Source organism: Vanellus vanellus (genome assembly GCF_965231255.1).
Source record: "Vanellus vanellus genome assembly, chromosome: 3".
Lineage (NCBI taxonomy): Eukaryota > Metazoa > Chordata > Aves > Charadriiformes > Charadriidae > Vanellus > Vanellus vanellus.
In genome coordinates, this window is record NC_138907.1 from 63,879,960 (window position 1) to 63,905,388 (window position 25,429).

The 25,429-nt window shown below is 43.4% G+C and overlaps 1 protein-coding gene across 1 annotated transcript; it reads right to left on the bottom strand.

Moving 5' to 3' along the window:
• Positions 1 to 3,837: 3,837 nt before the first annotated feature.
• Positions 3,838 to 10,775, bottom strand: SMIM28 (small integral membrane protein 28; the record flags this gene model as incomplete). The annotated part of the gene is made up of 2 exons (XM_082481249.1): positions 3,838 to 4,236; positions 10,665 to 10,775. The coding sequence occupies 2 exons, from the start codon at positions 10,773 to 10,775 to the stop codon at positions 3,838 to 3,840; spliced, it is 510 nt and encodes a 169-aa protein (XP_082337375.1).
• Between the last annotated feature and the right edge of the window lie 14,654 nt (positions 10,776 to 25,429).

Below are 25,429 nucleotides of genomic sequence, written 5' to 3' on the forward strand. Positions count from 1 at the left end.
AGTTTTTGAGAGAGGACTCAATGAATAATTTATTTGACATAAGCATTCAGCTTATTCTTATTTGATTTGTCTCCTGGACAGGCTGGAGAGTTGGGCAGGGAGGAACCTAATGAAATTCAACAAGGGTAAATGTAGGGTACTGCATCTGGGGAGGAATAACCCCATGCATCAGTACAGGTTGGGGGCTGACCTCCTGGAGAGCAGCTCTGTGGAAAGGGACCTGGGAGTCCTGGTGGACAACAGGATGACCATGAGCCAGCAATGTGCCCTGGCGGCCAAGAGGGCCCATGGCATCCTGGGGTGCATCAAAAAGAGTGTGGCCAGCAGGTTGAGGGAGGTCATCCTCCCCCTCTACTCTGCCCTGGTGAGGCCACATCTGCGTCCAGTTCTGGGCTCCCCAGTTCAAGAAAGACAGGGAATCTGCTGGAGAGGGTCCAGCAAAGGGCTACGAAGATGATTAGGGGATTAGAATGTCTTTCATATGAGGAAAGGCTGAGGAAGTTGGGTCTCTTTAGTCTAGAGAAAAGAAGACTGAGGGGGGATCTTATTAATGCTTTCAAATACTTAAAGGGAGGATGCCAGAGGGATGGGAGGAGTCTTTTTTCAGTGGTGCCCAATGATAGGACAAGGAGTAATGGGCACAAGCTTGAACATAGGAAGTTCCATCTTAACATGAGGAGGAACTTCTTCACTTTGAGGGTAGTGGAGCACTGGAACAGGCTGCCCAGAGAGGTTGTGGAGTCTCCCACTCTGGAGACGTTCAAAACCCGCCTGGACGCTGTCCTGTGCAACCTGCTGTAGGTGACCCTGCTCAGGCAGGGGGGTTGGACTAGATGACCTCCAGAGGTCCCTTCCAACCCTGACTATTCTGTGATTCTGTGATTTTTTGTGCAATCTTTCCTCCTTAACAGTTTGTAAAATATAAAATAAAATTGCCCTCCTAGCCAGAATAAGAATGCTGACCTTTTATGTATTTGAAAACTTAATGCCTCACCTTAGTCTTCTTGTCTGTGGCCCAAACTCCAATGCCTTTCTTTTAGATGGTGTGCTCTAAACCTTCGCTTTTCAAATTAGCAGACCTGAGAAAATGAAAGGTTTTGTCCCCTACGCTTATGATTGCTGTATTGCTGGACATGAGTTCCTTTCAGATCATGAGCTCTCTGCTGGGGTGCAGAAGGTATTTGCCCCGGGGACCTGATAACTGGTCCACAACTGGTAGCACTAATACTGATAATACTGTGGTTACTGACACGTGTGTCACCACAGGCTGATATGCTCAGAGGTATCTTCTAGACAATGGGGATTAATTTCAGTGTGTTTGCATAAGAAGTATTCTCTTTTTTTGTTTTACCGGACCTTCTCTTTGGAGTGGAGATTTAAGAGTGAGATGCTGGTTAGGTTAAAACCCACTAGAGACAATTAGTATGCAAGACTAGACAAATCTGTGTTGGAATGAGGTAAGGGATACCGGTTCCAGGTGAAATAAAAAGCTATTAGTCTATTAGAAAGAAGAATTTAAGTCATAGGGGTGTTCTTGTTCATTTGGATTTGAGCAAGTATCTGTTATTAATTGTCTATAGTAACGCAAACGAACAGAAACGACTTGTCTCAGGCAGGATTTGAGCGTTATCCAATAAATATTATGTCAGAGACAATCACTCTATATTCTTGGAGAGAATTGCGGTTCTTGACTGGCTCTAGAACTGTATCAGTCTTGGTCACGAGAAATATCACTCAAGAAAGTTATCTTAATTGTAACTAAGGTAACTGGAGAGCAGTTTAGAATGACGAGCCCAGGGGCTGGGTTTCAGGCGCTACCCTGGTAAGGGTAAACAAGAAATTGTGCTGAAGAACAGCATAACTCATTTAGAACCCAGCAGATCTTTGAAGGCAAAACGCACTCAATTTGATACAATGAAGGCTGAATTTTCAAGCATACCTGTATAATTCTGACAAAGTTAGTATAATATACAGGCACAAGAGGCAGAAGTGATTTATCCTTGAACCTCAAACCTTTGTACCTTGCCGATATGTTGTTTGGGTCTCTTGGTGTTTTTTTTCCTGCTTTCCTTGTAGGTGGCAAGAACTGCCTGTACCAAATATTAAGGAGGTAAAGAAAATGCAAGGACACAGTCAAATACAGTACTTTCAAATCCATCAGTGAATACCAGGAACTCATCCAGACATGAGCTGAAAAGAGGAATGGTTGTTGCATTTGGATTTGTCCAAAACATCTGCTGCTGCTGTTCTTGCAGTTTGGTGACCAAAAAGGAGCATTACAAAAGGTAACATTCTCAACAGCATAGTTCAAGAAAATAATCCCATTTCCAAATTACAAAAGGCAGACTTTTTCTTGGTTTAAGGGAACTGTATGAGTGGGATCATCAGTTTTGACCTGGACTACTTGATTACTGTGGTGATGTGATTTGTGCCACTGTTGACATAACATGAAATTTAACTATCTGTAGCTCAAAAGTGGCCCGTCTTTCTTCTGCTGCGATGATTTATTCCTCCATTATTGTTTTTTAAAAAAAGAATGCGGTACATTCACAAAGCAGGACTGGCTGATATTGACACCTTATGACAGTTGTTGGAATCACAAGGTGCATGTCAGGACAGCTTTTGGGTTTAGGAGTTACAGCAAGACTGCACATAATAATATGGAGTAGTTGTTACACTGGCAAGCCACAGGCAAATGTAATGTCATGGAACAGCTCACACCCGCAAGGAAGCAGCTGTCGTAACTTTTGAGGTTGTCAGGATCCATAATAGCCACCTTCCGTAACAACAGCATCTGTCAATATAGGGAAAATGCTATCCTGTAAGAAAGAATTAAAAGCAATGTCACTGTCTAAGAGTAAGCGCGTGCGAACCCTCCTGAGAAACTGAACTACTGCCGCCAATGCACTTGAATGAGATTTACTTTGCTCTAGTGATGAAGGGGAAGGGAGTATAATGCAGTTTTGAAATACAGATGGGATTTTTTTTTTTTTGTGCATTTGATTTTATTAACTTTTCCCCAATTCTTTTACACGCTGCACCAAATAGGTCACAGGGTTTATTGTTGTAGACTTGTAAGTTGGAAAAGAAGTCAAGCCAGTAGTCTGGATTGTTGGGACCTTGCAGACCTTGGCAAGTAGCTTGCAGCAATAGTGTGAGCGTGCTCGTGTGGTGCTGATGGAGTCTTCCTCACTCAGAATGATCAGGTCTTCTCTGGTTCTCCTTGTTGTTCAGCTGTGATAAAAGGCAGCCTTAATCCACAGTGCATGTCTGAACCTTTGGGATAGTCGCTGGAAATTTTGTAGAGGTTGTATATTTATTTGCTTTCCTGAGAGCTGTTGCAGTCATTCCAGAGCACTGCAGAAGGATGTGAAGTTGACACACAGGTTGAGTAAATCAGCTTGTCAGAAACATGATTAAAAATAAACACATAAAAAAAGAAAAAGCCAAGATGGAATAGGTATGTGCTAAAAGCCCTTTTTGTGACTGGCGAATCTATAGCATAGTTTATGTTTCCTTGCACCTGAGGGGCAGATTCCCACCTGTCCTTAAGTTTAATCCTTGCGTGACATGCTCTGTTAACTGGAATACCTGTGTTACCAGTCTGGGATCGATTTGGTGCTACGCTGTGGGTGTACGCTTACCACAAGTGGAAGGTGGAGAATTCTAGGACGAGGTGAAGAGACTCATTCCCGGCTACCCCAAGTTTCTTCCTTCATTAATTCATTGGTTTGACGCATCATTTGGAATCTTTTTGCTAATTTTAAAGGCCATAGCAGTTCCACGTTTGTGCCTTGAGGGGCTGCATGCTTCAGCTAAGGTGCTTCCGTAGGAAGTTTATTTGGTGCTGCTGGACTGCAGCGTGCTCTCTTCATAAGGAGGCACTGGGTCTGGAGAGAGCTCAATGTGAGCCTCGTCCATGGAAGTCTTCATGGTGGCCTCCTCATAGGATGGAGGCAAACACACAGAGAGGAACGTGGCATCAGGGAGCAGAGTGGAGTAGTGGAAGCTCTGTTCACTGTTCCAGGGCAATACGGAAAGGAAATTGGACACGTCGTGCTCAGGCAGGGCCTCGGGGAGGTCGATGCTGAAGATCTGCCCCTGCGGAGTGGGGCGCTGGCAACGGCGGTACAGGAAGAGCAGCAGGAATGCCAGGAAGAGCATCATGGTGGCAGGCAATATGATGCACAGAAATGGTTCTATGTCGTCTTTGGTTGAACTTGTCTGTTGTCTGCTCTGTAATTAAAGCAAATTAAAGCGTGTTGGATTCCTGGAGACCTCTTAATCAGAGAGAAAATACACATTTTGCACGTCCCCCAGCTATCACCTAGCTGCTGCTTCTCCAAGTTACTTTCTGTCTGCATTAGTGGTATTTGAGCAATATGTTTTGCAGGCTCGTGAATTGTCCAATTCTATTTGCTGGTCCATTAAAACGAAATACTTTTTGACAACTAGAGTCAAAAGAAAGGGAGAAGTTGCAAAGAGTGGTGGGTCTCTAGGAAACCCTGTCTGCATGGGCAGAAAAACCCAATAAGCTGGAACTGTATTCTTTCTATTTGGAAAACTGTACTGTGTACTTTAAAGAACAAAACTCTTTACTCTTTAAAGGGACTCTTTAGCCTGCAGAAGAGAAGGCTGAGTAGAGACCTTATTATTGCTTATAAGTATCTAAAGGGTGGGTTGAAGGAGGATGGAGCCAGGCTCTTTACAGACCCTTTCAGTGGTTCCCAGTGACGGGACGAGGGGCAAGGGGCACAAGTTGGAACACAGGAAGTTCCATTCAAATACACGGAAACACTTCTTTACGGTGAGGGTGCCAGAGCACTGGCACAGGCTGCCCAGGGAGGGTGTGGAGTCCCCTTCTCTGGAGATTTTCAAGACCCGCCTGGATGCAGTCCTGAGTAATGTGCTCTAGGCAATCCTGCTTTAGCAGGGGAGCTGGATTAGATGATCTCTAGAGGTCCCTTCCAACTCTGAAAATTCTGTGATTCCGTGAAATATGACAACTATCCCTTTCTCAGGACACACTGCCTACAATGCCTGTTCTTTGGGCTGTTGTAACAGTACAGGCAAGCCCTAAATAAAACCCGGTGTGTCAGGACAGCCAGGACTGGGGCTTTTCCTTGAGCTTGTTCTGCCAGCTATCCAAGAATCACTTTCCCTGTTCAAAATTGTGGAAAAAGAACTTGTGGTGTAAGAGTAATAGCAGCTGTGATTATTCAGTCAGCTTAATCTCCTGCAAAATGTAGCACAACAGACCTCTGTCCCACAGCTTTTGAATTGTGTTGTAGCGTTAAGAGGAGTTATAAGCTATTTTGAAAAAAATAACATTTGCGCTCTTCTGTTGTATCAGCTTCACTTTTAAAATGTAATATATCTTATTTCCAGTCTGACTTTATCTAGCTCTAGCTTCTAATAACTAACTCTCACTCAGTTTAGTCTTGAGAGGAGCTGGGAACCAAAACCCTAAAATGCTGTTTATTATCAAGTCATTCCCTTTGTAAGTACTTGAAGACTGTAATCAGATGGCTTTTTCACATCTTTATGGAGAGACTAAACAGGTCAGATTTCCTTTATTTTGAACAAAGGCAGCTTTTCAAGCTAGGGGAATTTGAGTGGTTCTTTCCTCAAAGCATTTGGAAGCAGGGATGCAAATGGGCTGTTTGAGGTAATGGCTTTGTGGAAAGGGCCACTAACTCCAGTGCCCCCTTCTTAGTCTATGAAAACTTTCTCTGCTTATTCTTCCAAGAATCACAGTCTTTCTTTTAGCTACAAAATCAGACTGTAACTTACGGTCAACTGATTATCTATCAGGCATTTGTTACCTCTCCAACTCTTTGTCATATTACGAATTCTTAGTATGTGGTCATACCTAAGAAAAAGAAAGTAAATAGATTTTGACTTCTAACACAAGCACTGTGGGGGAGACTTCTGCTTTCTTTCCTGAGGTAATGTGGGTCTGAGGCCAAAGCCATAAAAGTAATTTTGAAGTACATTGAAACTATTGAGGATTAGCTATTAAGCTTTTTTTTCCCCCAGCTCTCTTTTACCACAAAAATGCATGCTAAAGAACTATCTCATATTTACTGATCATTTCTTATTAAAGAGTTTCTGGCAGTACAAGCTATTGTCTTACCTGATCATTAAATGAGCTACAGGAAACAGCAGAGTTGGAAGAGACTGTTCAGCTATTATTCTAATGGAGGCGTTAAATCATCATTAAAAAATGAGGGGATTTTCTTAAAAATGTTTGTTAATGCCTTGCAATTATGTCTTATGATGTGCATAAAACACTTCACAAGAAAAATGAGAAAAATCATTCAGTATTGTGTTTGCGCGCTATGTATATTGAGACTCACTGATACTGTTATATTACTGATACTTTTATAATGAAAATTCAGAAGAGCTGAGCTTATATTGGGCAGCGTTATTCATGATCAGTGAAGATCATGTATCATTTTTGTGATCCAAGAGTAAGTTTTGGGTTTAATTTGTAGGGAGCAGGCTTTCCATCGGGTTGAAGCGGTGTTCTTTGTACCTGTGAGCTGCGCACTCTCGTGGGTGGTTGTGAGGATAGAGGATGAGATTGCCAACGTTTCCTATATGAGACTAGTAAAAGGTATATAAAGCCCCGATTCTCTCACCTTTAAACTCAGTGCATCTTCCCTATGAATTTCACTGCAAGGAAGTTCACATTTTGAATAGTTGCCAGGGACAGCGTGGCCTCCGTGTGCTGGTGGAAGCACAGACTGGTGTTACGCCTGCCTGACATGTCCTGTTTTAAGATGCGGCCTCATACAGAGACTGGATTTTTGAGAATCCACAGGGTGGTGAGGAGACAGAGGAGGGACTGCTGGGTTGGATGTGGATTTGAAGCACAGGATAAGAACCAATGTTCCTGAAGTGAGGAGCTGTGGACTTGTGAGGGGATGGCAGAGCGGAGAAGGGTGTGCGGATCAGAACTGTGCAGCAGCGAACTGGAGAGCCTCAGCTTGTGAGGAGGATGCACGAGATGAAAGCTGTGGGCAGGAAAGCCAAAAAGGAACCAAGAATGAGGGCAATAGGATTGGATAGGACTGAGAAGAGAAGTCTGAGGAGCAAAGGGTGGGGCTTCTCGCTCACTGCACCAGTCCCATTCTCTTTACAGAAGAAGAAAAAAGAAAGGGCTAGTGACGAACAGGGAGGCTGGGGAAGGAAAGTTTAAGCTTGACGGAAGGAATTAACAAATGGTCTTGGGTCTCAGGGGAATACTTTGCTCCAAAGCTTCAACTGAAACCCAGCAGTATTGAGTCTTGCAAAGAAATAGCTGTCAGCAGAAATACATAAAATGTTTTATTATTGGAGGGTCTGTTACTGAATGTTCTAGGAGGGGGCAAGACAGTTGAGCTGAGGTGTTTGTTGTGGGTTATTTGCTAGTTATACCTCACTTTGAGTGCCCGGGTTGAGATCCCTGGGTCTGGGCTGCAGAAGCTCTGCATCTGTGTTGCGGTCTCTGAAGGGGAAAGAGCGGTACCCTGAGCCTATGAGTACTTTATTACATGAAGGGATCTGGGCAAAAATGACATAGGTAATTATGAAACTGTTCATGTCCTCTTGTACTCCTTGAAGCGGACAGGCAGTTGGACTAGGTGATCATTGTAGGTCCCTTCCAACTGAACTGTTCTGTTACATTCAAAATAACTACACAGGTGCCCAGTGACTATTCAGTAACGTGTATAAAAGAAGACATGAGAAATCTGTTGTTTGAAGAAGATGCAGTAAATAAGACCCTGGGCCGTATGCTGAGAAAGGTGGGGAGAGTAGCACATTGAATGGGTAGTAATGAAGTGAAAGAACAGTAAGTATGTCTTACTATGATCTGCAAAATAGTAGCAAGTGAAGAAGGTAGGATTAAAGATTGGGTGATGTTTTTCTGTATGCTCTCAGGTGACACTAAGGACCAGTTTTCCTCAGTCTGTGTTTCAAATTGCCCATAATTTTTTAAAATACAGCTAACGTTAAGCCTCAGCTTTCCTATTCGGGTGAAATAATCTGTAGGCTACTTGGTGTATTATTTGAGTTTGAAACTGTTTTTAACAAGCTAATACTGCCCCCCAGATGCCCAGAACCTGAAGCATAAATCACAGGGAGTTACATGTCCATTTTGATACTGCCTCCTGCCAAACATTTTATATGGACTAATTTTACATTGAGATGTAGTTCAAAAAGCTGATTAACTTCTTGTAAGTATAACCAGATATGTATCAAAAGTATTGGGAGGCAATTGAGCTCTTTGTTTTTCTGTTGTGATGTTGTGCCCATTTCTGGGATGAGTGGCTAAGGGGCTACTGAACAGTGTTGCAAAGATCTTGACATTAGGACTTGGAACAATCTTATAGCCATTAAAAAATCAGATTATACAAACCCCAGAAATAATTTTAATAAAATTAAACAGAGGTCACTTAGAAAAAAAACGGTATTTGCTCTGAAGGTCTGAATTAAAACTGAAGTTCTAAACCGAACTAAAACAAACTTCTCGAACTGAGGCTCTAAAATGAGAAAAGGAACCAATATGTATAGGTATCAGAAATAACTGCCAGAACTGGAAAAAAAAATAAAAATCTAGAAATGAAACTGAATCTTGAGTAACTGAAATGACAGTGTAAGAAAATAAAACAACTGCAGAACATAGAGAAAATAAAAACCTCTACTGTATAACACCTGGGATTTCCAAACCAAGCATATGAAGTGATGGAGGGAATTACTTGGCTGTGTTTTCTTGACTGGTTTGGTTTTGATGGTGCTGCTTCACTGGAGGTCAGCGTGCTCTGCCTGTGTCATCACAAGCTGCTGTTGTTTGGTTCATAATTGACAAAAATAAGACTGACTTCCATCATGAAATAACTACAGGCACATAAATACAGGGCAAAGGGCCTTTACAAAGAGAAAGGCAGAAAAGGGCATGGTGGTAAAAGGGATTATGTTTCTAGAAAGGCCTCTGTTTTCCCAGAACTGATTTTTAGTAGGATGGTGTGGCCATTGTAGGCTCACGTTTATTCTCTTCATTTATATCTTTGTAGGGACTGAAGCAGAGGGTCAATTTTCCAAAACACTGAGCACAGACTAGAAGTAATAAAGCCTTTCATTAGTAATCTGTCTGTCTACATTTTTTATAACATGCTGAGCATGTACAGTTGCCAGCTTACAGATTACGTGACCCATATCACTTTAGATGAGCTTTGACTCCCGCCTGTTGGTAAAGGAACAAAATGTGGAGTGCAGCCCACTTGTGTGGCATTTCCATGATGAGTAATGGAATGGGTTTAGAATTTAAGTCTTTGTATAGACAAGAGTAGCCCAGTATCTGGCTTTGAAGGGAATAACCCAATAACGCCACACGTGAGTTTAAAGAAAGCTTTTGTGTAAGGATAGAAAAATCAGAGTTTGTTTTGCTTACTTAAGTTCCCATTGAAGTGACTGTTTCATTGGTGCTGAGATTTATTATGTTGTTAATGATTTGCTAGGGTACTTAGAACTTTATTAGAATTATTTTTACTAATGTAGCCCATATTTATACTAATATCTTTTGAAGTTGAATCAGAAAACCGATACTTCTGAAACGTTTTAAGTGGATTTGGAACAAAGTCTGCTTTGAAGTCATTAGGCTGCGGTCCATGCATAGGTACTTTTCCAAGCTCCGTCCTGCTTCTTAAAGCTGATTCATTGCTTGTAAAAAGCAAAACCATATAACTCTGGCAAACAGAAAAACATTTTGATGTGTTTTTGTATACATTAATAATGATACATCATTTTAACGTGAGTCTGGACTTATACTGAATTTTCAAATACTTGTTAGATTTTGACTCTGGTGATGCTGTTTGTTTCTCACTGTCAGACAAAACCAGCTTCCAGGTGTGAAGACATTGCCATTGCCACTCTAACTCTAGCAATGTTACTGATGAGGTAGACTTGGTTAAAATTTTAGAGGCATTTAAAACAACTGCTTTTTCTCCTGTTTTCACCCCCCCATTCCTACCTCCTTTTATTTTACAACAGTACACTTGGTGTCTCAGCTAAGTAGCGTGGCCAGTTCATTTGCTAATGCTACTCGACTCAGACATTTACTGGGGATATACGCACACCTTCAATTATTATTTCTGATCAGAGAAACCCTTTCGCTGTATCCCAGACAAAGGCAGAAAGGCAGGCTGTGTTTTCATCTCCGAGGGCTACTTCCCTCCCCCCACTTGCCTGCATGTGATCCTCTCTCGCAGAAGTAATCAGCGCACAGCTTAGGGAACAAGAGTTCATTGCTGACTGCTACCGACTCTTAACATCTGCAGAAAGGCTTCATGGGACCAGATCCAAAGCGTAAACATGCATTTAAAAGAAAGGAAATCAAGGAATAGCAGAATGCATTATGCTTAAAAGAAATAATGAAACTTCTTTACCTGCCGCTCCAGCAAGATTTTTCCATCAAATGTTTTTCTTTACCACCAATGTGTTTAAAACAGCTTAACAGCAATAAAGAAACTCTCTGACTCTATGTAATTGAGCAGTACTGCTCCGATATGCCTCAATACCCAGGTATTTACTCTGTGGTATACACGGAGGCATTACACAGACAAACAACACACATGCAAAGTCAAAGGAGGTGCCACAGAGACGAGCAGGGGGGTACAGACCTGAAGCTCCGTTTCCAGAAGCGGCCCACCCGGTTCGCTGTTTAGCCAGTCATAGTTTCCCCTGTCAGCGTGTCCAAATTTCCTCCAGCTGCTGCCCAAGAGCCACCTCATGCTTTCATTAACCTGGTCTTCTGTCTTCGTGCCTCCACCTTGCTTCGCTGCTTGCAACTGTGTCCCCGCCTCCCAGCCTTGACCCAGCCGGGCTGCTCTCGGCTAATGATCCCGCTTAAATGATATCCCGTTTATAGTGGTAAAGGAAAAAACGAAGTTACACACCCCCCTTCACCCTCCACCCCCACCCCACCCCCCCGTCAGGAAGCCAAGCAAATAGATCTCGGAGCCTCTCTCCACTTCCAACTCAATCTCTCTGGATTTGCTTCGGTGGCCTACATTACCAGCAAAGCTGGCATCAGGTATCAGGGAGCCGGGACTGATAGCGCTCTGATTGGAGCGCTCCCTGCATTAGGATTATTAAAAGGGGAATTTGCATGTGAATCTGAGCCGATATGGTCATGACTCCGTGTGGATAAATAACGCTCTATATTTAGGTATCTAATAAACACTTTTTCCAACAAAATAAAATAAACAAAACCCACGCTTCTGTGTCGAGAGCTGAAGTTCCCCCTCTGTTACACAGCGCGAAGAGGAACCACCATCCAGGCAGGTTTTTCCTCCCTGTTGCTGGAACATACAGTAAATAGTGAGGGCGGTTTCTGGGTAGAGAGGCAAGGACACAGGGCTAAATGCTGTGCTGAATTATTTAGCAGCGTTAGGATGTAGATGTTAATGATAAATCCAGAGAGAGAGCTCTGCCAGGAAAGCTTTGGTCACCGAGAGTATACAATTGCTTTCAGTAATAACGAGTTGACAGTTCAGTTAAATCAGGACTTGTTTACAGCTTTCTAGGATATGCCTTGTTAAATGGCAATTGTTCCCAGCGAGAAGCCTTGTGCTGTTTATCCAGCAAGAAAAAAAAAAAAAAAAGTCAGTGATGTATGTTAACCTGTGAAGGGAGTAATTTTTAATTTAAGTTGAAAGTTGAATCAAGGTTTAAGTATTACTGAAAACTTGGAGGTGTCTTTTTCTGCCTTGCTGTGAGCAGAGGGAGAGGCTGTTGGTAATGCCCTGTTCAACTGTGGTGTATTTCGCACGGTTTCTCGAGGCTAACCTGTTCAAGCAACAGTTTTGTCCGGGACTGATGATAAAAAATTGAGGTCAGAATTATAACCTCTTATTTCTTGCTTGGACGGCCTCTTGTCAACTCTTCTTTTGTGCTCATGGCTCCCAGAAAACTGCAGGCTTAATAGCCATCTCCAACAATGGCAGCTGGAATGACAGCACTTGATGTTTCTAATGAGAGGACTCTGGAAGAGCCTCTTCCAAGGCTGGCTGTGATCCCTGCGGCTGCAGCGTGCAGGAGGGATCTACCCTGCAGGTGAACTTGGGCAAGAGGAGACTGTTTGATAAATCAGTTTTATTACCAAAGTTGCCAGGTAAGCAGTGTACAGGGAACAAGAATATGGAATGAAGGGCTGGTCTTGGTGCTGAAGCAGATGTATGATTCATCAGAAACCAGACCCCACTCTTGCTTCTGCTGAGGAGGTCCTGGGTGAAGCTAGAAAGGTCACCTCAGCAAAGCCTTTGCATGCTTGTGAGAAGAAGACTCCTTTCCTGGGAGCCTTGCTCGTCGTCTTGGAAAGCGCTTTCAGAGGTGGTGAGTGCTTGCAGCTGCAACCAGAGTCTGGGGGAGTTACGATCTGAATTACAACATCCCCTGAGAAGCCGGGTCCTGAATGTGGCTTAACAGGTCACACCAAGACAGCAAAACTACTTCTGGCTTGATGCCTCGACACCTTGTATGGAAGCAAGAATGACAACCGTCTTTCCTAAACTGGTGTTAAGAAACTAAATTCCTTAAGGAGCCTTGTGACTGTGTAGCTTAAATTTGTCGTCTCACGTGCAAGCAGGAAACATTCATATACTATCTTAATTAGGGTCTTGATACAGCCCCTAAGATTATTAATGCTATTTTTAAAAGCTTGCTGTAAATTTGCTTTGGGACTGTGTCATGAATAATGAGGAGAAGTAAAAAATTACGTCTACTTACAGTATAAACACACAGTTTGGCATCCTTGGATTCTAGTTAGATGAATTTTAGCCAAAAAAATAAAGCGTGCACTTTTAAGACTCACTGACCTGATTTACCAAGTGCTGCTTTGAATTCTTGACCTCTGGAAAATGTTTAAGAATGATTTAATTTTGTAAAGCTGAGGCCAAATGGGAATTTGGGGAAATGTGGTGGCCTTTGTCATGCAGGTAATTAGAATATAAAATAATGATTGTCTCTCTGGCTTTTTATATATTCAGTGGACCCAGCAGGAAGATTAGTGAGAGTAATGGGGATACCGTCTTTCTGCTGCTAGTGGTCGGACGCCCATTTGACATGTTGCCTTTGTAGAGAAGAACTGCTTTTGTGCAGAACCGAAACAGTACCACTCGAGACTGGATTTGTGATGGCAAATCTGTTGCAGATTTCTACCAGCCCTGTGGGGCACAAGTGACACTTATTTCTCCTTCTCACAAAGAGTTCATAAATACCACCATAGCTTGGGCATGCTGTAGTGTGGAAGTTGAAGGGAGGAGGAACATCCTTGATTCCAAGCCCCATGGCCAGATGTCAGGCTTGCCACTTTGAAGCGCGGGGGGAGGTTGACATTTAGAGGTCGACCTTTGGAGGTCTTCAGACCTTGACATGGGCAAAACTTCCCCCTCTCCCCCGCATGGCTTTGTTCTTTGAAATAGTTTCCCTCTCAAATAATCCGAAGAAAATAGCTGGAATGGAACAGTAGCACCAAATTGCTTAAAGTTTTTGGTGAAGGTTTGTAAAACAATGACAACACGATGTTTTTTTTTAATTTAGAAGCAGAGTTGCTGACATCACTTCTAATGTTCTAGCGGGGCAGCAGGGAGCGACTTTCTGGGAAAGCCCCTGCAGAAAACAGGCACCTCTGCTGTCTGCAGTATGAAGCTCAAGCTGTCCGTCATAAATAATTCATCTTTCTGATTTGCTGAGGTGTTCAAGGCTAGTGGTATAATTCTAGGCTGTATTGCCACTAATATTGGTAGGGAACAGAACATCTACAGTGCCCTAGGTGCCTTTCAAATTTCTTGCCGTTTTCTTCCCCCAGTTTCTTTTGCTGCTTTCCAGAGGCAGTTGTGAACCTCCCCTGCTGGAATCACTGTGCTGCTGCTGTGAGGAGGGTGGTGAGTGCTAACCTGAAAAATGCAAAACTGGGAATTATAGGGGGTGAGGTGTTACCGCTGTAAAGGGTACTGTGTTGTCAGACATGACTTGGACCTATTGGAACAGGCTCAGAGGAGGGCCGGGGAGATGATCAGAGGACTGGAGCACCTCTCCTATGAAAACAGGCTGATACAGTTGGGGTTGTTCAGCCTGGAGAAGAGAAGGCTCCGGGGAGACCTTATAGCAGCCTTCTAGTACCTAAAGGGGGCCTACAAGAAAGATGGGGAGGGACTTTTTATCAGGGAGTGTAGCAATAGGATGAGGGGTAACAGTTTTAAACTGACAGAAGGTAGATTTATTAGATATTAGGAATAAATTCTTTACTGTGAGGGTGGTGAGACACTAGAACAGGTTGTCCAGAGAAGTTGTGGATGCTCCATCCCTGGAGGTCCTCAAGGCCAGGCTGGATGGGGCTTTGAGCAACCTGGTCTAGTGGGAGGTGTCCCTGCCCATGGCAGGGGGGTTGGGCCTAGGTGATCTTTAAGGTCCCTTCCAACTCTAACCATTCTATGATTGTAAAGGGAGGGAGATCTTGTCTCTTGCCTATAACCAGTTGACAGGTCCTTCTCTGTCCTTCAAGCAGGAGTGGTGTCGGCTCCTGTCCATTCCTTTTCACTTGGGTAATTAAGCAATTCATAGTGATTTGTGCTTTTTCGGTAACTTTTTCACGATATTGTGATTTTTGGCTTTGCTTTTTTGTTAAACACCACTATGTTTGTTTTTCAAAAAAAAAAGCATTTTCTTGAAGAGCAATCTCCTCCTCCCATCAAACTAAAGCCACTTGTCACTTCACAGGGTGGATACAGGTTGGCACAGCTGCGCTGAAAACCTGTATTCTGGAGAGCAGTGTTTGTGGACAAGCTGCGTGTACTCATGTCCTGTAGAAAGGGATATGGGGAGACCCAGTTACAAAACGTGCACGTGTTGATGCTATGTACCTTGGCGTAGGAGCAGCAGCGGCCGTGGGAGCAGCAGGAGGTACTCCTGCGGTACCGATCCGATGCTGCCGGCAGGTAGCTGAAAGCACAGCCCTGGAGAGAGTGCCAGGGACAGACCTCAGGTCGCTGCCGGAGCAGGATCCCTTCCTGCGCAGTATCCCTTCAAGTTTTACAACTATGACAATGCTTGAAGAACTTTGTGGCCATGGCGGGGTGCTGGTGACTGACCAGCATCCAGCTGACAATACCGTGCGGAGCTTTGGGGTTTTAATTATTTATTTATTTTGTAATTTCTGGCAAGCCAGGTTTAATCTCCTTCATTTGCAGTTGGTCACTTTTACCCTGAATTCTTGTTTTCTCTTATTTAAGTCTGCCAGTATCCACTGTGTGGTATTTGGTTCCCATTTAGCCAAACTACAGAAATTTGGTTTTGTTCGTCTGTGGGTTTTGTGTTGGGTTTTGGTTTTTTTCCTTTTTTTTTTTTTCTTCTGCTTCAGCCCACGTTGCCCTGTGTAACCACTTAGCCATCTTGTCAATGCGTTGTAAACCTTTCAGGGCGCTGGGACACAAACAACCTGGTCTGTAAGAGAGGTGTCCAAAAGTGAGGCGTTACTTTTTGACTTGGATGGCAGCCAGTGCCTGGTAGAGGAGGTTTGGTGCTTAGTGGGATCGGCAGCTTTCCCTGAGCCGTGCCACAGGGGCTGAGGTGCCCGACACCGCGTCGTGAGGTCCCCTTGGTGCCTGTGGCCTTTGGGAGCCCCGTCTGTCCTGCGGCCCCCGTTTTGGTGTGTTTTCTGTTTTCAGGCTGAGATATGCCCTTTTATTTATTCCGTCTTGTTGATGTCGTCAGACCCTCTCCTCTTTGCACTAACGCTGGTGGAAGCTGTGCTGCCGTCCCTGGGCTCTGACCAACTGCTGTCACACTCCGTGGAAATGTCACCGATAACTCTGTGCGCAGGAGCAGATAATAAGCTCTGCATATCGCCTCGCCTGCGGCAGCTGAAGTGGGCTGTGGTCCAGTTTCCCACAGTGTTATGTTACTCCTATTCACGTAACTGAAATCGAATGAGGGGACTTTTTTTTTGTTGTTGTTTTAGTAAAGCCTAACTCAGAAAACATTTATCACCTGGCAGAAGGAATACACTGTAAAGACAGCCACGGCAGTTCGGTTACCGCAGTGTCAGAACTCCAGTTGCCTGAAGGTTTACGCAGGCTAATTTACCCTGGTGCTGTGCCTCCTGGTGACTCTGTGGCCTCCTGCCCTGGAGCCTGTGGTGTGGCTTACCGGGTTCTTCGCCTTTGGTCTCAGAAAAAAAACAACCACCATTCTCGACTGATTTTGCTTTTCTGTGAGGTATGTTAAAGACTTTTGTGACTTATGCCGGCTCAAGGCTGTTATTTTAATCAACAGTTAAAACTGAATTTCATAGCACATCATTTATGAAGACACCTAGCCAAAAAAACTGAATTAAAAAAATAAAATAAAATTATATATGCACAAAGTGTAGGAATAGAAGAGACACATCTTTCAATTTATGTAATAATATTTCCACCGTTTTACCATAGCTTTCCTAAACGTGTTGCTGAGTTCAGTTTACTTGTGAGTGATTTGGGATTACCACTGTTCTGCTTGAGAACCCTGAACTTGAACTGGAAACTGGTTATCCTGTGGCAGTCATAAGCAAGAGGAGGCAAAAGTTTGCTGGGCATCGGGAGGGTGGACGGCCTCTCTTTTGGTCTTTCTCAGAGCTGTCTCTTGGCTTCTGCATCTGTTTAATTTAACCTGGGTTTCATAGGAGTGTAAGCATCCCTCTCTCTCTCTTCTTTCCCAAAATGCGGCTACAAGCAGTTTGCAGGCATCTTTTCTGAGGTAGTGTTACTAAAGGCTGGAATTGCACATGTGTTTAAGCACTGCCGGGTGAAGCAGAGCATTTCTAAAGAGCCAAGCTGACCACGTATGCTTTTGGCTGCATATGCTTTTAGAAGCGTTGCCATAAGCTTAGTGAGAGATTAGGCGGTTTGCTACTTTGTAAGAAGGATATTCCAAAAAGAAAAAAAAATGGATTAGAAATGCCTCTGGCAAAGGGAGTGAGGAAGTGGAAAGGCACTAGCTAGGGATAAGTATCTGACACTGTTTGCATATATAAGAATGGGGCAAAAGCTCCATGGCAGCAGGTAGCCTGAAGATGGGGGGAGAGGGAGGAGGGCAGTTGGGAGGGGGTGTCTGCGTGTGTATGACTGTGAACAAGAAGAGGCAGGTGTTGCTAGAAGGAGGGGACCTTATTCTGTATTTTGGAAAAGCTTACTTTTTGTGGGATATCGAAATCAATGAAGTCCCCACAAGTACAAAGAAGTAATTTCTTAAATATACCTAAAACCCCCCACTCATTGAGCTTTCCTGTAGAAGATACTAATTTGGTAGCAATATGAAATACCTCCTCTTTTCCATTTTTTTTTTTAATAAAACTTTATACAATTCTAATACCAGCAATGTAACTGCATTTAAGTTAAACCATTAAAAACAAGGGTGGAGTATTGCTTTCTTGCCTTAAAAAAAAAAAATCTTCTATGTCTGGGAGACCTATATGCAATAAATTGTCTAATGCAGCTGTAAAATTTGCCTGCATTTAACTACCAGCTCTGGGCACCATTATAAATCTTCATATTTGTAACATCTGCAATGACGGCCTTCTTTACGAGGCTTCAAGAAATAGAGCAGATGTGTTTTTTCACCACTGACATTAGAGTGGCACATACTTTTTTTGTATCCTTTGTCCACACTTTATTTCTTTTGCTGTTTTTTTTTTTTTTTTTTTTTTTTCCACATACTATGTGCCAATATATGGAAATAAACTTTTAAGGAGAAAATACAAATGTCTGGTTAACCTTCAGTTGAGCTTTTTAAAGTAAACTTTTAAGATTTATTTGTACCTCACTGAAGACTATTTATTTTTGTAGTATGGTATTGTTCACTGTATTTGATGTTACTTACCCCGGTTGTTGACCTTGTGGGTCAGACCTTAGATACGGACCTCACAAGTGATCTGCAGATTCTTGTGCTGCATTTGTTCTGTGAGTCGGGAATTGGTGAAATAAAGTATGATAGTGGAAAAATCTAGAAAATTTAGACTGCCCAAATTTCAACCTGTCCTGCAGCATGTTTGAAAGATTAAAAAATCCCCAAACAAAACACAACAACAAAAACCCCAAACAAAACTCCCTCCCCACAGCAATGCACAATGTCTGTTAGTATCATTGCAGAAAAAAGATGACAAAAGGGGAGGCTTCACTGATGGAGTCTCTTCTCTCCCAAACATTCTTGTTTGGGGTCTGGATTAAAAGTTATTAATCCTGTTTTGCATTGGGGTTTCTTTGGGATTTTTTGTTCCCTGTTTTTTAAAATTTTTTGGTTTTCCATAGTCCAGGAGCTCCGAAGGTCTTTCATGAATACTAAATTCTTGGGTTTTGCACAGCAGCTGCCCTTAGTGCCTTTTTGTTGTGGGTTTTTTGTTTTCTGGTGTTTTGGTTTTGGGTTGGTTTTGTTTTGTTTTGTTTTGATTGAATCTTTTCAACAAATCTCTGCTGTTAAAATAATCTTTTAGTGGTCTGGACTTTTTTTTTTTTTTCCCCTCTGTGTTTTCAGGTGGTTGCGTCTTCCTTCAGTATTGTGTGGAGCTTTTGTTAATGCTTTATACTTCTTTGCCAAGATTGCTAATGACAGTGTTTGACAGAACAGCATCTAATTCTGGCCACCGTGTGGTCCTACTAAAACAGCTCAACCCAACTAAGTGCAGTCAATGATGATACAAGTTTTGCTTTGCCTATAATGACTGAGTTTCAATCCATTTAGCAATTCTTTGTTCACAGCGGTACAATTTTCTGCTGGAATACTGTGAATCCCTGTATCAAATCCCTTGAGACTCTATCCAAATACAGCAGTCTCGGTGTCAGTACTTGTTGCTAACATAGTAGACTTTTATACAAAAGCATGATCATATCTTTAGAGCCCGATTTGGTTAATGTCATTTGCTGCCAAAATCTATCGACTCTAGATGTCAAAGGACTTAGTCTTTCTGATATTGTTGCTTAGAACCAGTGTGGCCAAGAGAGCACTGTTGGAGAAGGAATAGCTCTTCTAGCTACTAAAACTAACTCAGATTGGAAAAAATAAAAGCAAATTACTTATTATGCCTTTGTCATGGTTTTAAGGCCAGGTGCAGCTCCAGAGCAGAACTGTGGGTATTAACATACTCTCTTACAGGTTAATGTCTCTAATTACGGATTTGGAGAAGTCCCGATATCTTTCCTGTCATTAACAATGGATCTGTAAGTCTTCATTTGTCACTGTTAAAATGCTTGAAACATTTGAAAGCCTGAGGAAATACAGCTTTTGAAATCCGTTCCTGCCCTGAAGCATATTTAGCAAGAATAGTAAGAATAAGTGAGTTGAAAATTCTATCTGCATGAACTAAAACAACTGATGTAATATGTAATGCAGTCCTGAGTAATGTGCTCTAGGCAATCCTGCTCTAGCAGGGGAGTTGGACTAGATGATCTCTAGAGGTCCCTTCCAACTCTGAAAATTCCGTGATTCCGTGATTCCGTGATATGTAAGCTCGTAGGGCTGACTGTAGGATTGTAACTGCCTGTATAGCTGCGAGGACGAGTGGTAGGACAAACTGGACCAAAGACGCGGTAGTGGGGGCCCTTCAGGCTCTGTCAAAGGAGGGCACCACCAGCTCCTCCAGTGGCCTCTCGGAGAGCCAAAGGAGAAACCATACAGAGAAAGCTGCAGTATGCCGGAGGATAAGCTCGAGCAACAGAGGTTACCCAGCTCTCACTGACTGGCCTCTGGCATGGGTCGGGCAGGTTGCTTCTCCTGAACTCCAGCTCATCACCGGTTAGGTGGCTTCCCTGAGGCTGCAGACTGCAGCCGTACAAGAACTGGGGCTGTAAACTGGGAAACACTTGTTCGGCGTTGTGCTCCGTCGTCAAGGAAAGGCCCTCCTTCAGGATGAGGGAGAAAATTATTCCTGTCCATGGGCTTCTGAATCCATATGCAGCTCCCTGAATTGAAGTGTGCATTATTTAACAGAGCATCAGCTGAGAGGCTTTGGGCAATTTTGTGCTGTTTTAATTTAGGTGAACTGGAACATCCCTTTGCTTGAAATAGCAGACATTTTGTGTACTGTTGCAATTCAGAGCTAACGTCCTGAAGCTGAATGTCCTATTGTGAATCTGAAGATTTCTACTTCCAACTTATGGGGAAGAGGTACAGCCTCCTGCAACCTGTAAAATAAAGTTCGCTATAGAAATGAAATGCATGAAGAAAATCTTGTATGTAAAAAAGGCCCCAAATCTGCAGACGCGGCAGGAGTTTTATTTTCTCAAGTGCAGTTCTTAACTGCCATTTTTCTGACAAATTGAACCATTAAGCCTAGACTTGAGATTGACTCCTGTTGCACAAAGACAGGTGAGCCTTAAATGCGCAAAGCTTCGTTAGCAGGGCTGATGGCATCCACTGACCGCAAAGCTACCTGAAGGGGCAGGGAGGGAAAAAGAGAAAAGGGAAAACTTCTCCACACCAGCTGGCTGGGAAAAGAAGTGAGGTCGTGAGTTAGTCCTATACAGGTGTCCTCCTCCTCGGGATGTCCTCTTGGTGTAGCAGGTGCCCCATAACACTTTGCTCAGTGCGACTGTATTGTTTTCATCAGGAGCTGTGCAAACTCCCTGTTGGTTGCTTTTGCTTATGATGCTGTTAGCGTCAATCGCGTCACACGTGATGCGGTGCATGTGCTGCATGCTTATTGGTTGCTAAGCTTTGTGCATATGTGTTATTGGGTAGTGTCTATCAGATAAATAAAGAGCCATTACCCCAGGAGGTGCTGAAGTTACCAACTGAAAACTGGAGGGGAAGGCTGAAGAGATTGCTATGGAGCTATAGACTGGAAACTAAAATGTCAGGAGGAAGTGGGGGGAGGGAAAGGATGAGATAAATGCGAACGGCAGACATTTTCCAATGTAAGGGATATAAAAATGTTTCAGAATCGACCAGTGCAAGGCCATAAGGATAAGAGCACTTGGGACAGGAGGGTAAAGACACTGCCACAGTGTCCCCAGGCTGGGGAGATGAGAGCTTACAGAGGTGTGAGTGGAAAGTATGCTACAGGATTGGAAATGAAAGGCCCTTGGTATTAAAAAAGGTACGGCACCATGCAACACCCTCAAGAGGAAACAACAGATACAAAGGCAAAGGCTTTAAGTGTGGCTTCTTAAAACAAGAGGCTTCTCCAGGCAGCTGAGTGCGGCATTGAATGCAGAGGATCATGAAAGGAACGTGTTGTCTGAGAGATTTGTGAATGATTGGAAGGGAATAAGAATAACTATGCGTTAGAAATACCCAGACAGTGGAGCTCCCGAGAACCATTATTCAGTGTGAGCTTTATAGCTCACAGGCTAGGTATTTGGCTAGCAAATTTAAGCTGCAGCGCAAGCACGATGCGCTGATATTGAGGTGTGTGGAGTTACACGATAGCGACTCCTGCGGAAAGCTGACATTGACATAGGGGCTTGTACAAGTAGAAGGGCCAAAACAGTAGCAAAAGGTAAGGAAAACTCTGCTCTGGGGTTCGGGGAGGTTGAATGGATGGTCTGAGCAGTTCTTTCATATGTGCAGTCTGTTGTGTCCTAAATCCAGGAGACTTATGTTATAGCCCAGGGAAGTGGTGGAATCACCATCCCTGGAGGTATTTAAAAGATGGGTAGATGTGGTGCTTTGGGACGTGGTTCAGTGGTGGTTTTGGCAGTGTTAGGTTCATGGTTTGACTTGATGATCTTAAGGGTCCCTTCCAACCTAGACGATTCTATAATTTGAGAAAGTATTGAGAAAATACCCTCTACAGGGATCTCCTCCTGGATAAGGAGTGGGAAGGGGGTGCCCTGTGGTACATTCTGGTTCAGCCTGCACAGGCTGCATTAACGCTGCTGTGCAGAATGTTGTTCCTGTGCAAAGCTCCAGCACTGCTCGGTGGGAGCAGAGTTGTACAGTGGGGAAGACTTAAGTCCAGGCTGATTATACGTGGATTTTCTTTTTAAAGAACAACTAGGTTTTGCTTGGGGCAGTGGCAACAGCTGTGAACTGAACAACTGAGGCAGTTATTTGATTTGATTTCTGCTGCAAGGTGGGGATCCTCTTATCCTGTTCCCAGGCATAGCCTCACACTCTCAAAGTTGAGTGACTTGGTGTGCTATGGCAGAAGGAACCAGGTGGCTGCCATGGGGCAATGGGGCCTGCAAGGGTGAGCAGCTATAATGGACCCAGGTTGCAGGGGCAGCGCTAGACCTGACTGGTTTAGAGGCATTTGTGTTTTGAAGTTGCTCTTCAGTTGTTGTTGTTTGTTTGTTTGTTTTTTGTAATTTTATTTGGCTCCAAACATTGTTTTTTGCCATGTGCAGGATGATGCCTCCTTGAAACGGATGCTTGCCAAGCCAGCCTGGCTTGGTTTGATGGCTTGGTTTGATGGCTCAGGCTCTAAGAGACACTAAAAGTGATGTAGTTTGGCACTTGTGCCCTGCCCCAGGCTCTTCTTAGCCTGTTCTTCAGTGATCACTGATGATCTCTGTACTGCTGTCACGGATGGCACAGCTTACCCTATACCCCACCACCACCCCAACAGACACTTAACGGTGGTCACCCTTCTTGCCCTACTATCAGTACAGGTCTGCCTAAAAAATTCCATGGCACGCTGTTACACTGCATTTCTGTTCCATCCCTCTTACTGCTCTTGTTCCCCTGAAAAGCTAAAGGAGATTTGATCAAAAACTTGTAAGAAAAAGTTATTAGTGAACTAGATTTAAACCTTCGCTTTTTTCTTTCTTCCTTTTTTTTTTTTTTTCTTCCCATGGTTGTCTTTGCAAAGTAATAATCTTTATTCTCTTGGGCTTGGGGCTGGTCACAAGAGCCTGCATTGAGATACTCAATTATTTAGCGTCCTTTTAAAAGAAAAAGTAATGTATGCAAGAGGGATGTAAGATCTGCTCTGATGGCCACCCCTGCAGCTGGGACTTTAAAAGAACATTTTTATCAGAGCGCTTGCTCTTGTATTGCCACCATTGCAATTCTACCCAGAAAAGAATTCCCCTGTTTTCTTAAGGAAAGATGAATTGCTTTTGCAGGTAAGTGTTTCAAACCAAGCAAGAGCTTTGTCACCTTCTTCTCCTTATGTGAGTTACTGCAATATATTTTCAAAACCATTTTTCACTCTCTCATTATGTTTGACATTCTTGTTTCCCAAACTTGAGGATTTGTCTGTTTCTGACCTCCCAGGCATACTTACTTATAGGGATAGATTTCAATATAGCATCTTACCCAGTTTTATTTTGATCTGTTCCTCTCCCCATAATCTCTGGCACAAAGAAGAACCTGATTTGAAGTACAAAGCAGTCGGCCAGGAGTGTAATGTAATGCTTAAAAACATAGTAAATAATTGATAAATGCCATGCAGGAAAGTATTCTAAATTATTTTAATCTTAAGTAATTTTGTTGACTGTGGTAGGGAATGAGGATGATGAGAGACCTCCTCAGAAGTGATTACGCTAACCACAGCAAACAAAATAATTCAGTTTTGGGCATATTTCCTCAGAGCTGGCAAACCAGAAATATTATATCTACTTTATGGATACAGATCTCTCAGTAAATACAGTGTAGATAAAGGTACAATTCCCTTGTAAAAACAAAACAAAAAACCAAACCAGATTTACTAACATGGTTTCTATCAGGAGTCAGAAAATTGGACACACAGCCTGACTAATGTGTTGGGTTTTGGTTTTATGTGTAGGTTGTTTTTTTTTTTCCTGGTATAAGACTAGGACCTAACTGACCTGTGTTTACATCTAAATTGTTTTGATTTATTTGGGATTCTGTTGGGTTTTGAAACCTGGATGCTGAGCATGCTGTTCTAAGACATTGTGTCAGGCGTTTGGATAAAGAGTTCAACTTGTGTTTGTTTACAGTGGTAATAGATGTTAAGAGGTTTATCTTGATGCCAGCTTCTTTGACAAAAGCTCAGAAATTGGAGATGACCCTGTGCTTCACATGGCTAAGGAGACAGAACCCAAGCACGGTTCTACTTCTTATTTCTATTTCTGTCACAGGCTCACTCAGTGGGCCAAAAGAAAGGTTTCTCCATTTCTAAAACATGGAGCAAGAAACATCTGTCCTAGAGAGAGCATGCTTCTAGCAGGATTACTGAAAATACCATCCCATGATTATCGTGGTTGTACCTTCTGAGTGTTTGGGCGTATGGATGTGCCAGTGGTCTCCTATTCAACCCGATCATGCGTTAGCTGTGCATCCAAAGTGCATTTCCCTTCTCTTTAATCTTGTACCTGAAGTATCTGCTAGTATGTCTAGTTTTTCTATCATCCCTCCCATAAACTTTCTTTGCTGTTGTGTTTTGGTTTTGTTTTGTTTTGTTTTCTCTCCTTCTTGCCAGATTATCCCACACATATTCAGCTCTGGGATAAGCAAGAGGCCAGAGGATGTGGTGTAGATGCTCTGGGCCCTTTTGAGGACAAGGACAAATTTTTGACTTGCTCAGTTGTTCATCCCATCTGTAAAATGGTATGGTGACACTGGCTCCTCTCTTGGCACACTGTCAAAAAATAACAATTAGGAAGGAGGATCCAGGGAACTACAGGCATGTCAATCTCACCTCAGTGCTGGGGAAAGTCACAGTGCAGATCATCTTGAGTGCCATCATGTGGCACGTACATGACAACCAGGTGATCAGGCCCAGTCAGCATGGGTTTATGAAAGGCAGGTTCTGCTTGACTTAGCTGATCTCCTTCTATGACAAAGTGATCTGCTTAGTGGATGAGGGAAAGGCTGTGGATGTTGTCTACCTGGACTTTAGCAAAGCCTTTGACACCATTTCCCATGGCATTCTCCTGGAGAAACTGGCTGCTTATGACTTGGTCAGGTGTATGCTTCGCTGGGTAAAAAACTGGCTGGATGGCCAGGTCCAAAGAGTGGTGGTGAATGGAGTGAAATCCAGTTGGCAGCTGGTCACAAGAGGTGTTCCACAGGGCTCAGTATTGGGGCTGGTTCTCTTCAATATCTTTATCAATGACCTGGATGAGGGGATCAAGTGCACCCTCAGTAAGTTTGCAAATGACACGAAGTTGGGCAGGAGTGTTGATCTGCTTGAGGGTAGGAGGGCTCTACAGAGGGATCTGGACAGGCTGGATTGATGGGCCCAGGCCAATGGTACAATGTTCAACAAGGCCAAGTGCTGGGTCCTGCACTTGGGTCACAACAACCCCTTGCAGTGCTACAGACTGGGGGAAGAGTGGCTGGAAAGTTGTCCAGCACAAAAAGACCTGGGGGTGCTGGTCGACAGCTCGCTGAATACGTACAAGCAATGTGCCCAGGTGGGCAAGAAGGCCAATAGCATCCTGGCTTGTATTAGAAACAACGTGGTGAGCAGGACTAGGGAAGTGATCGCTCCCTCTAATACTGTGTT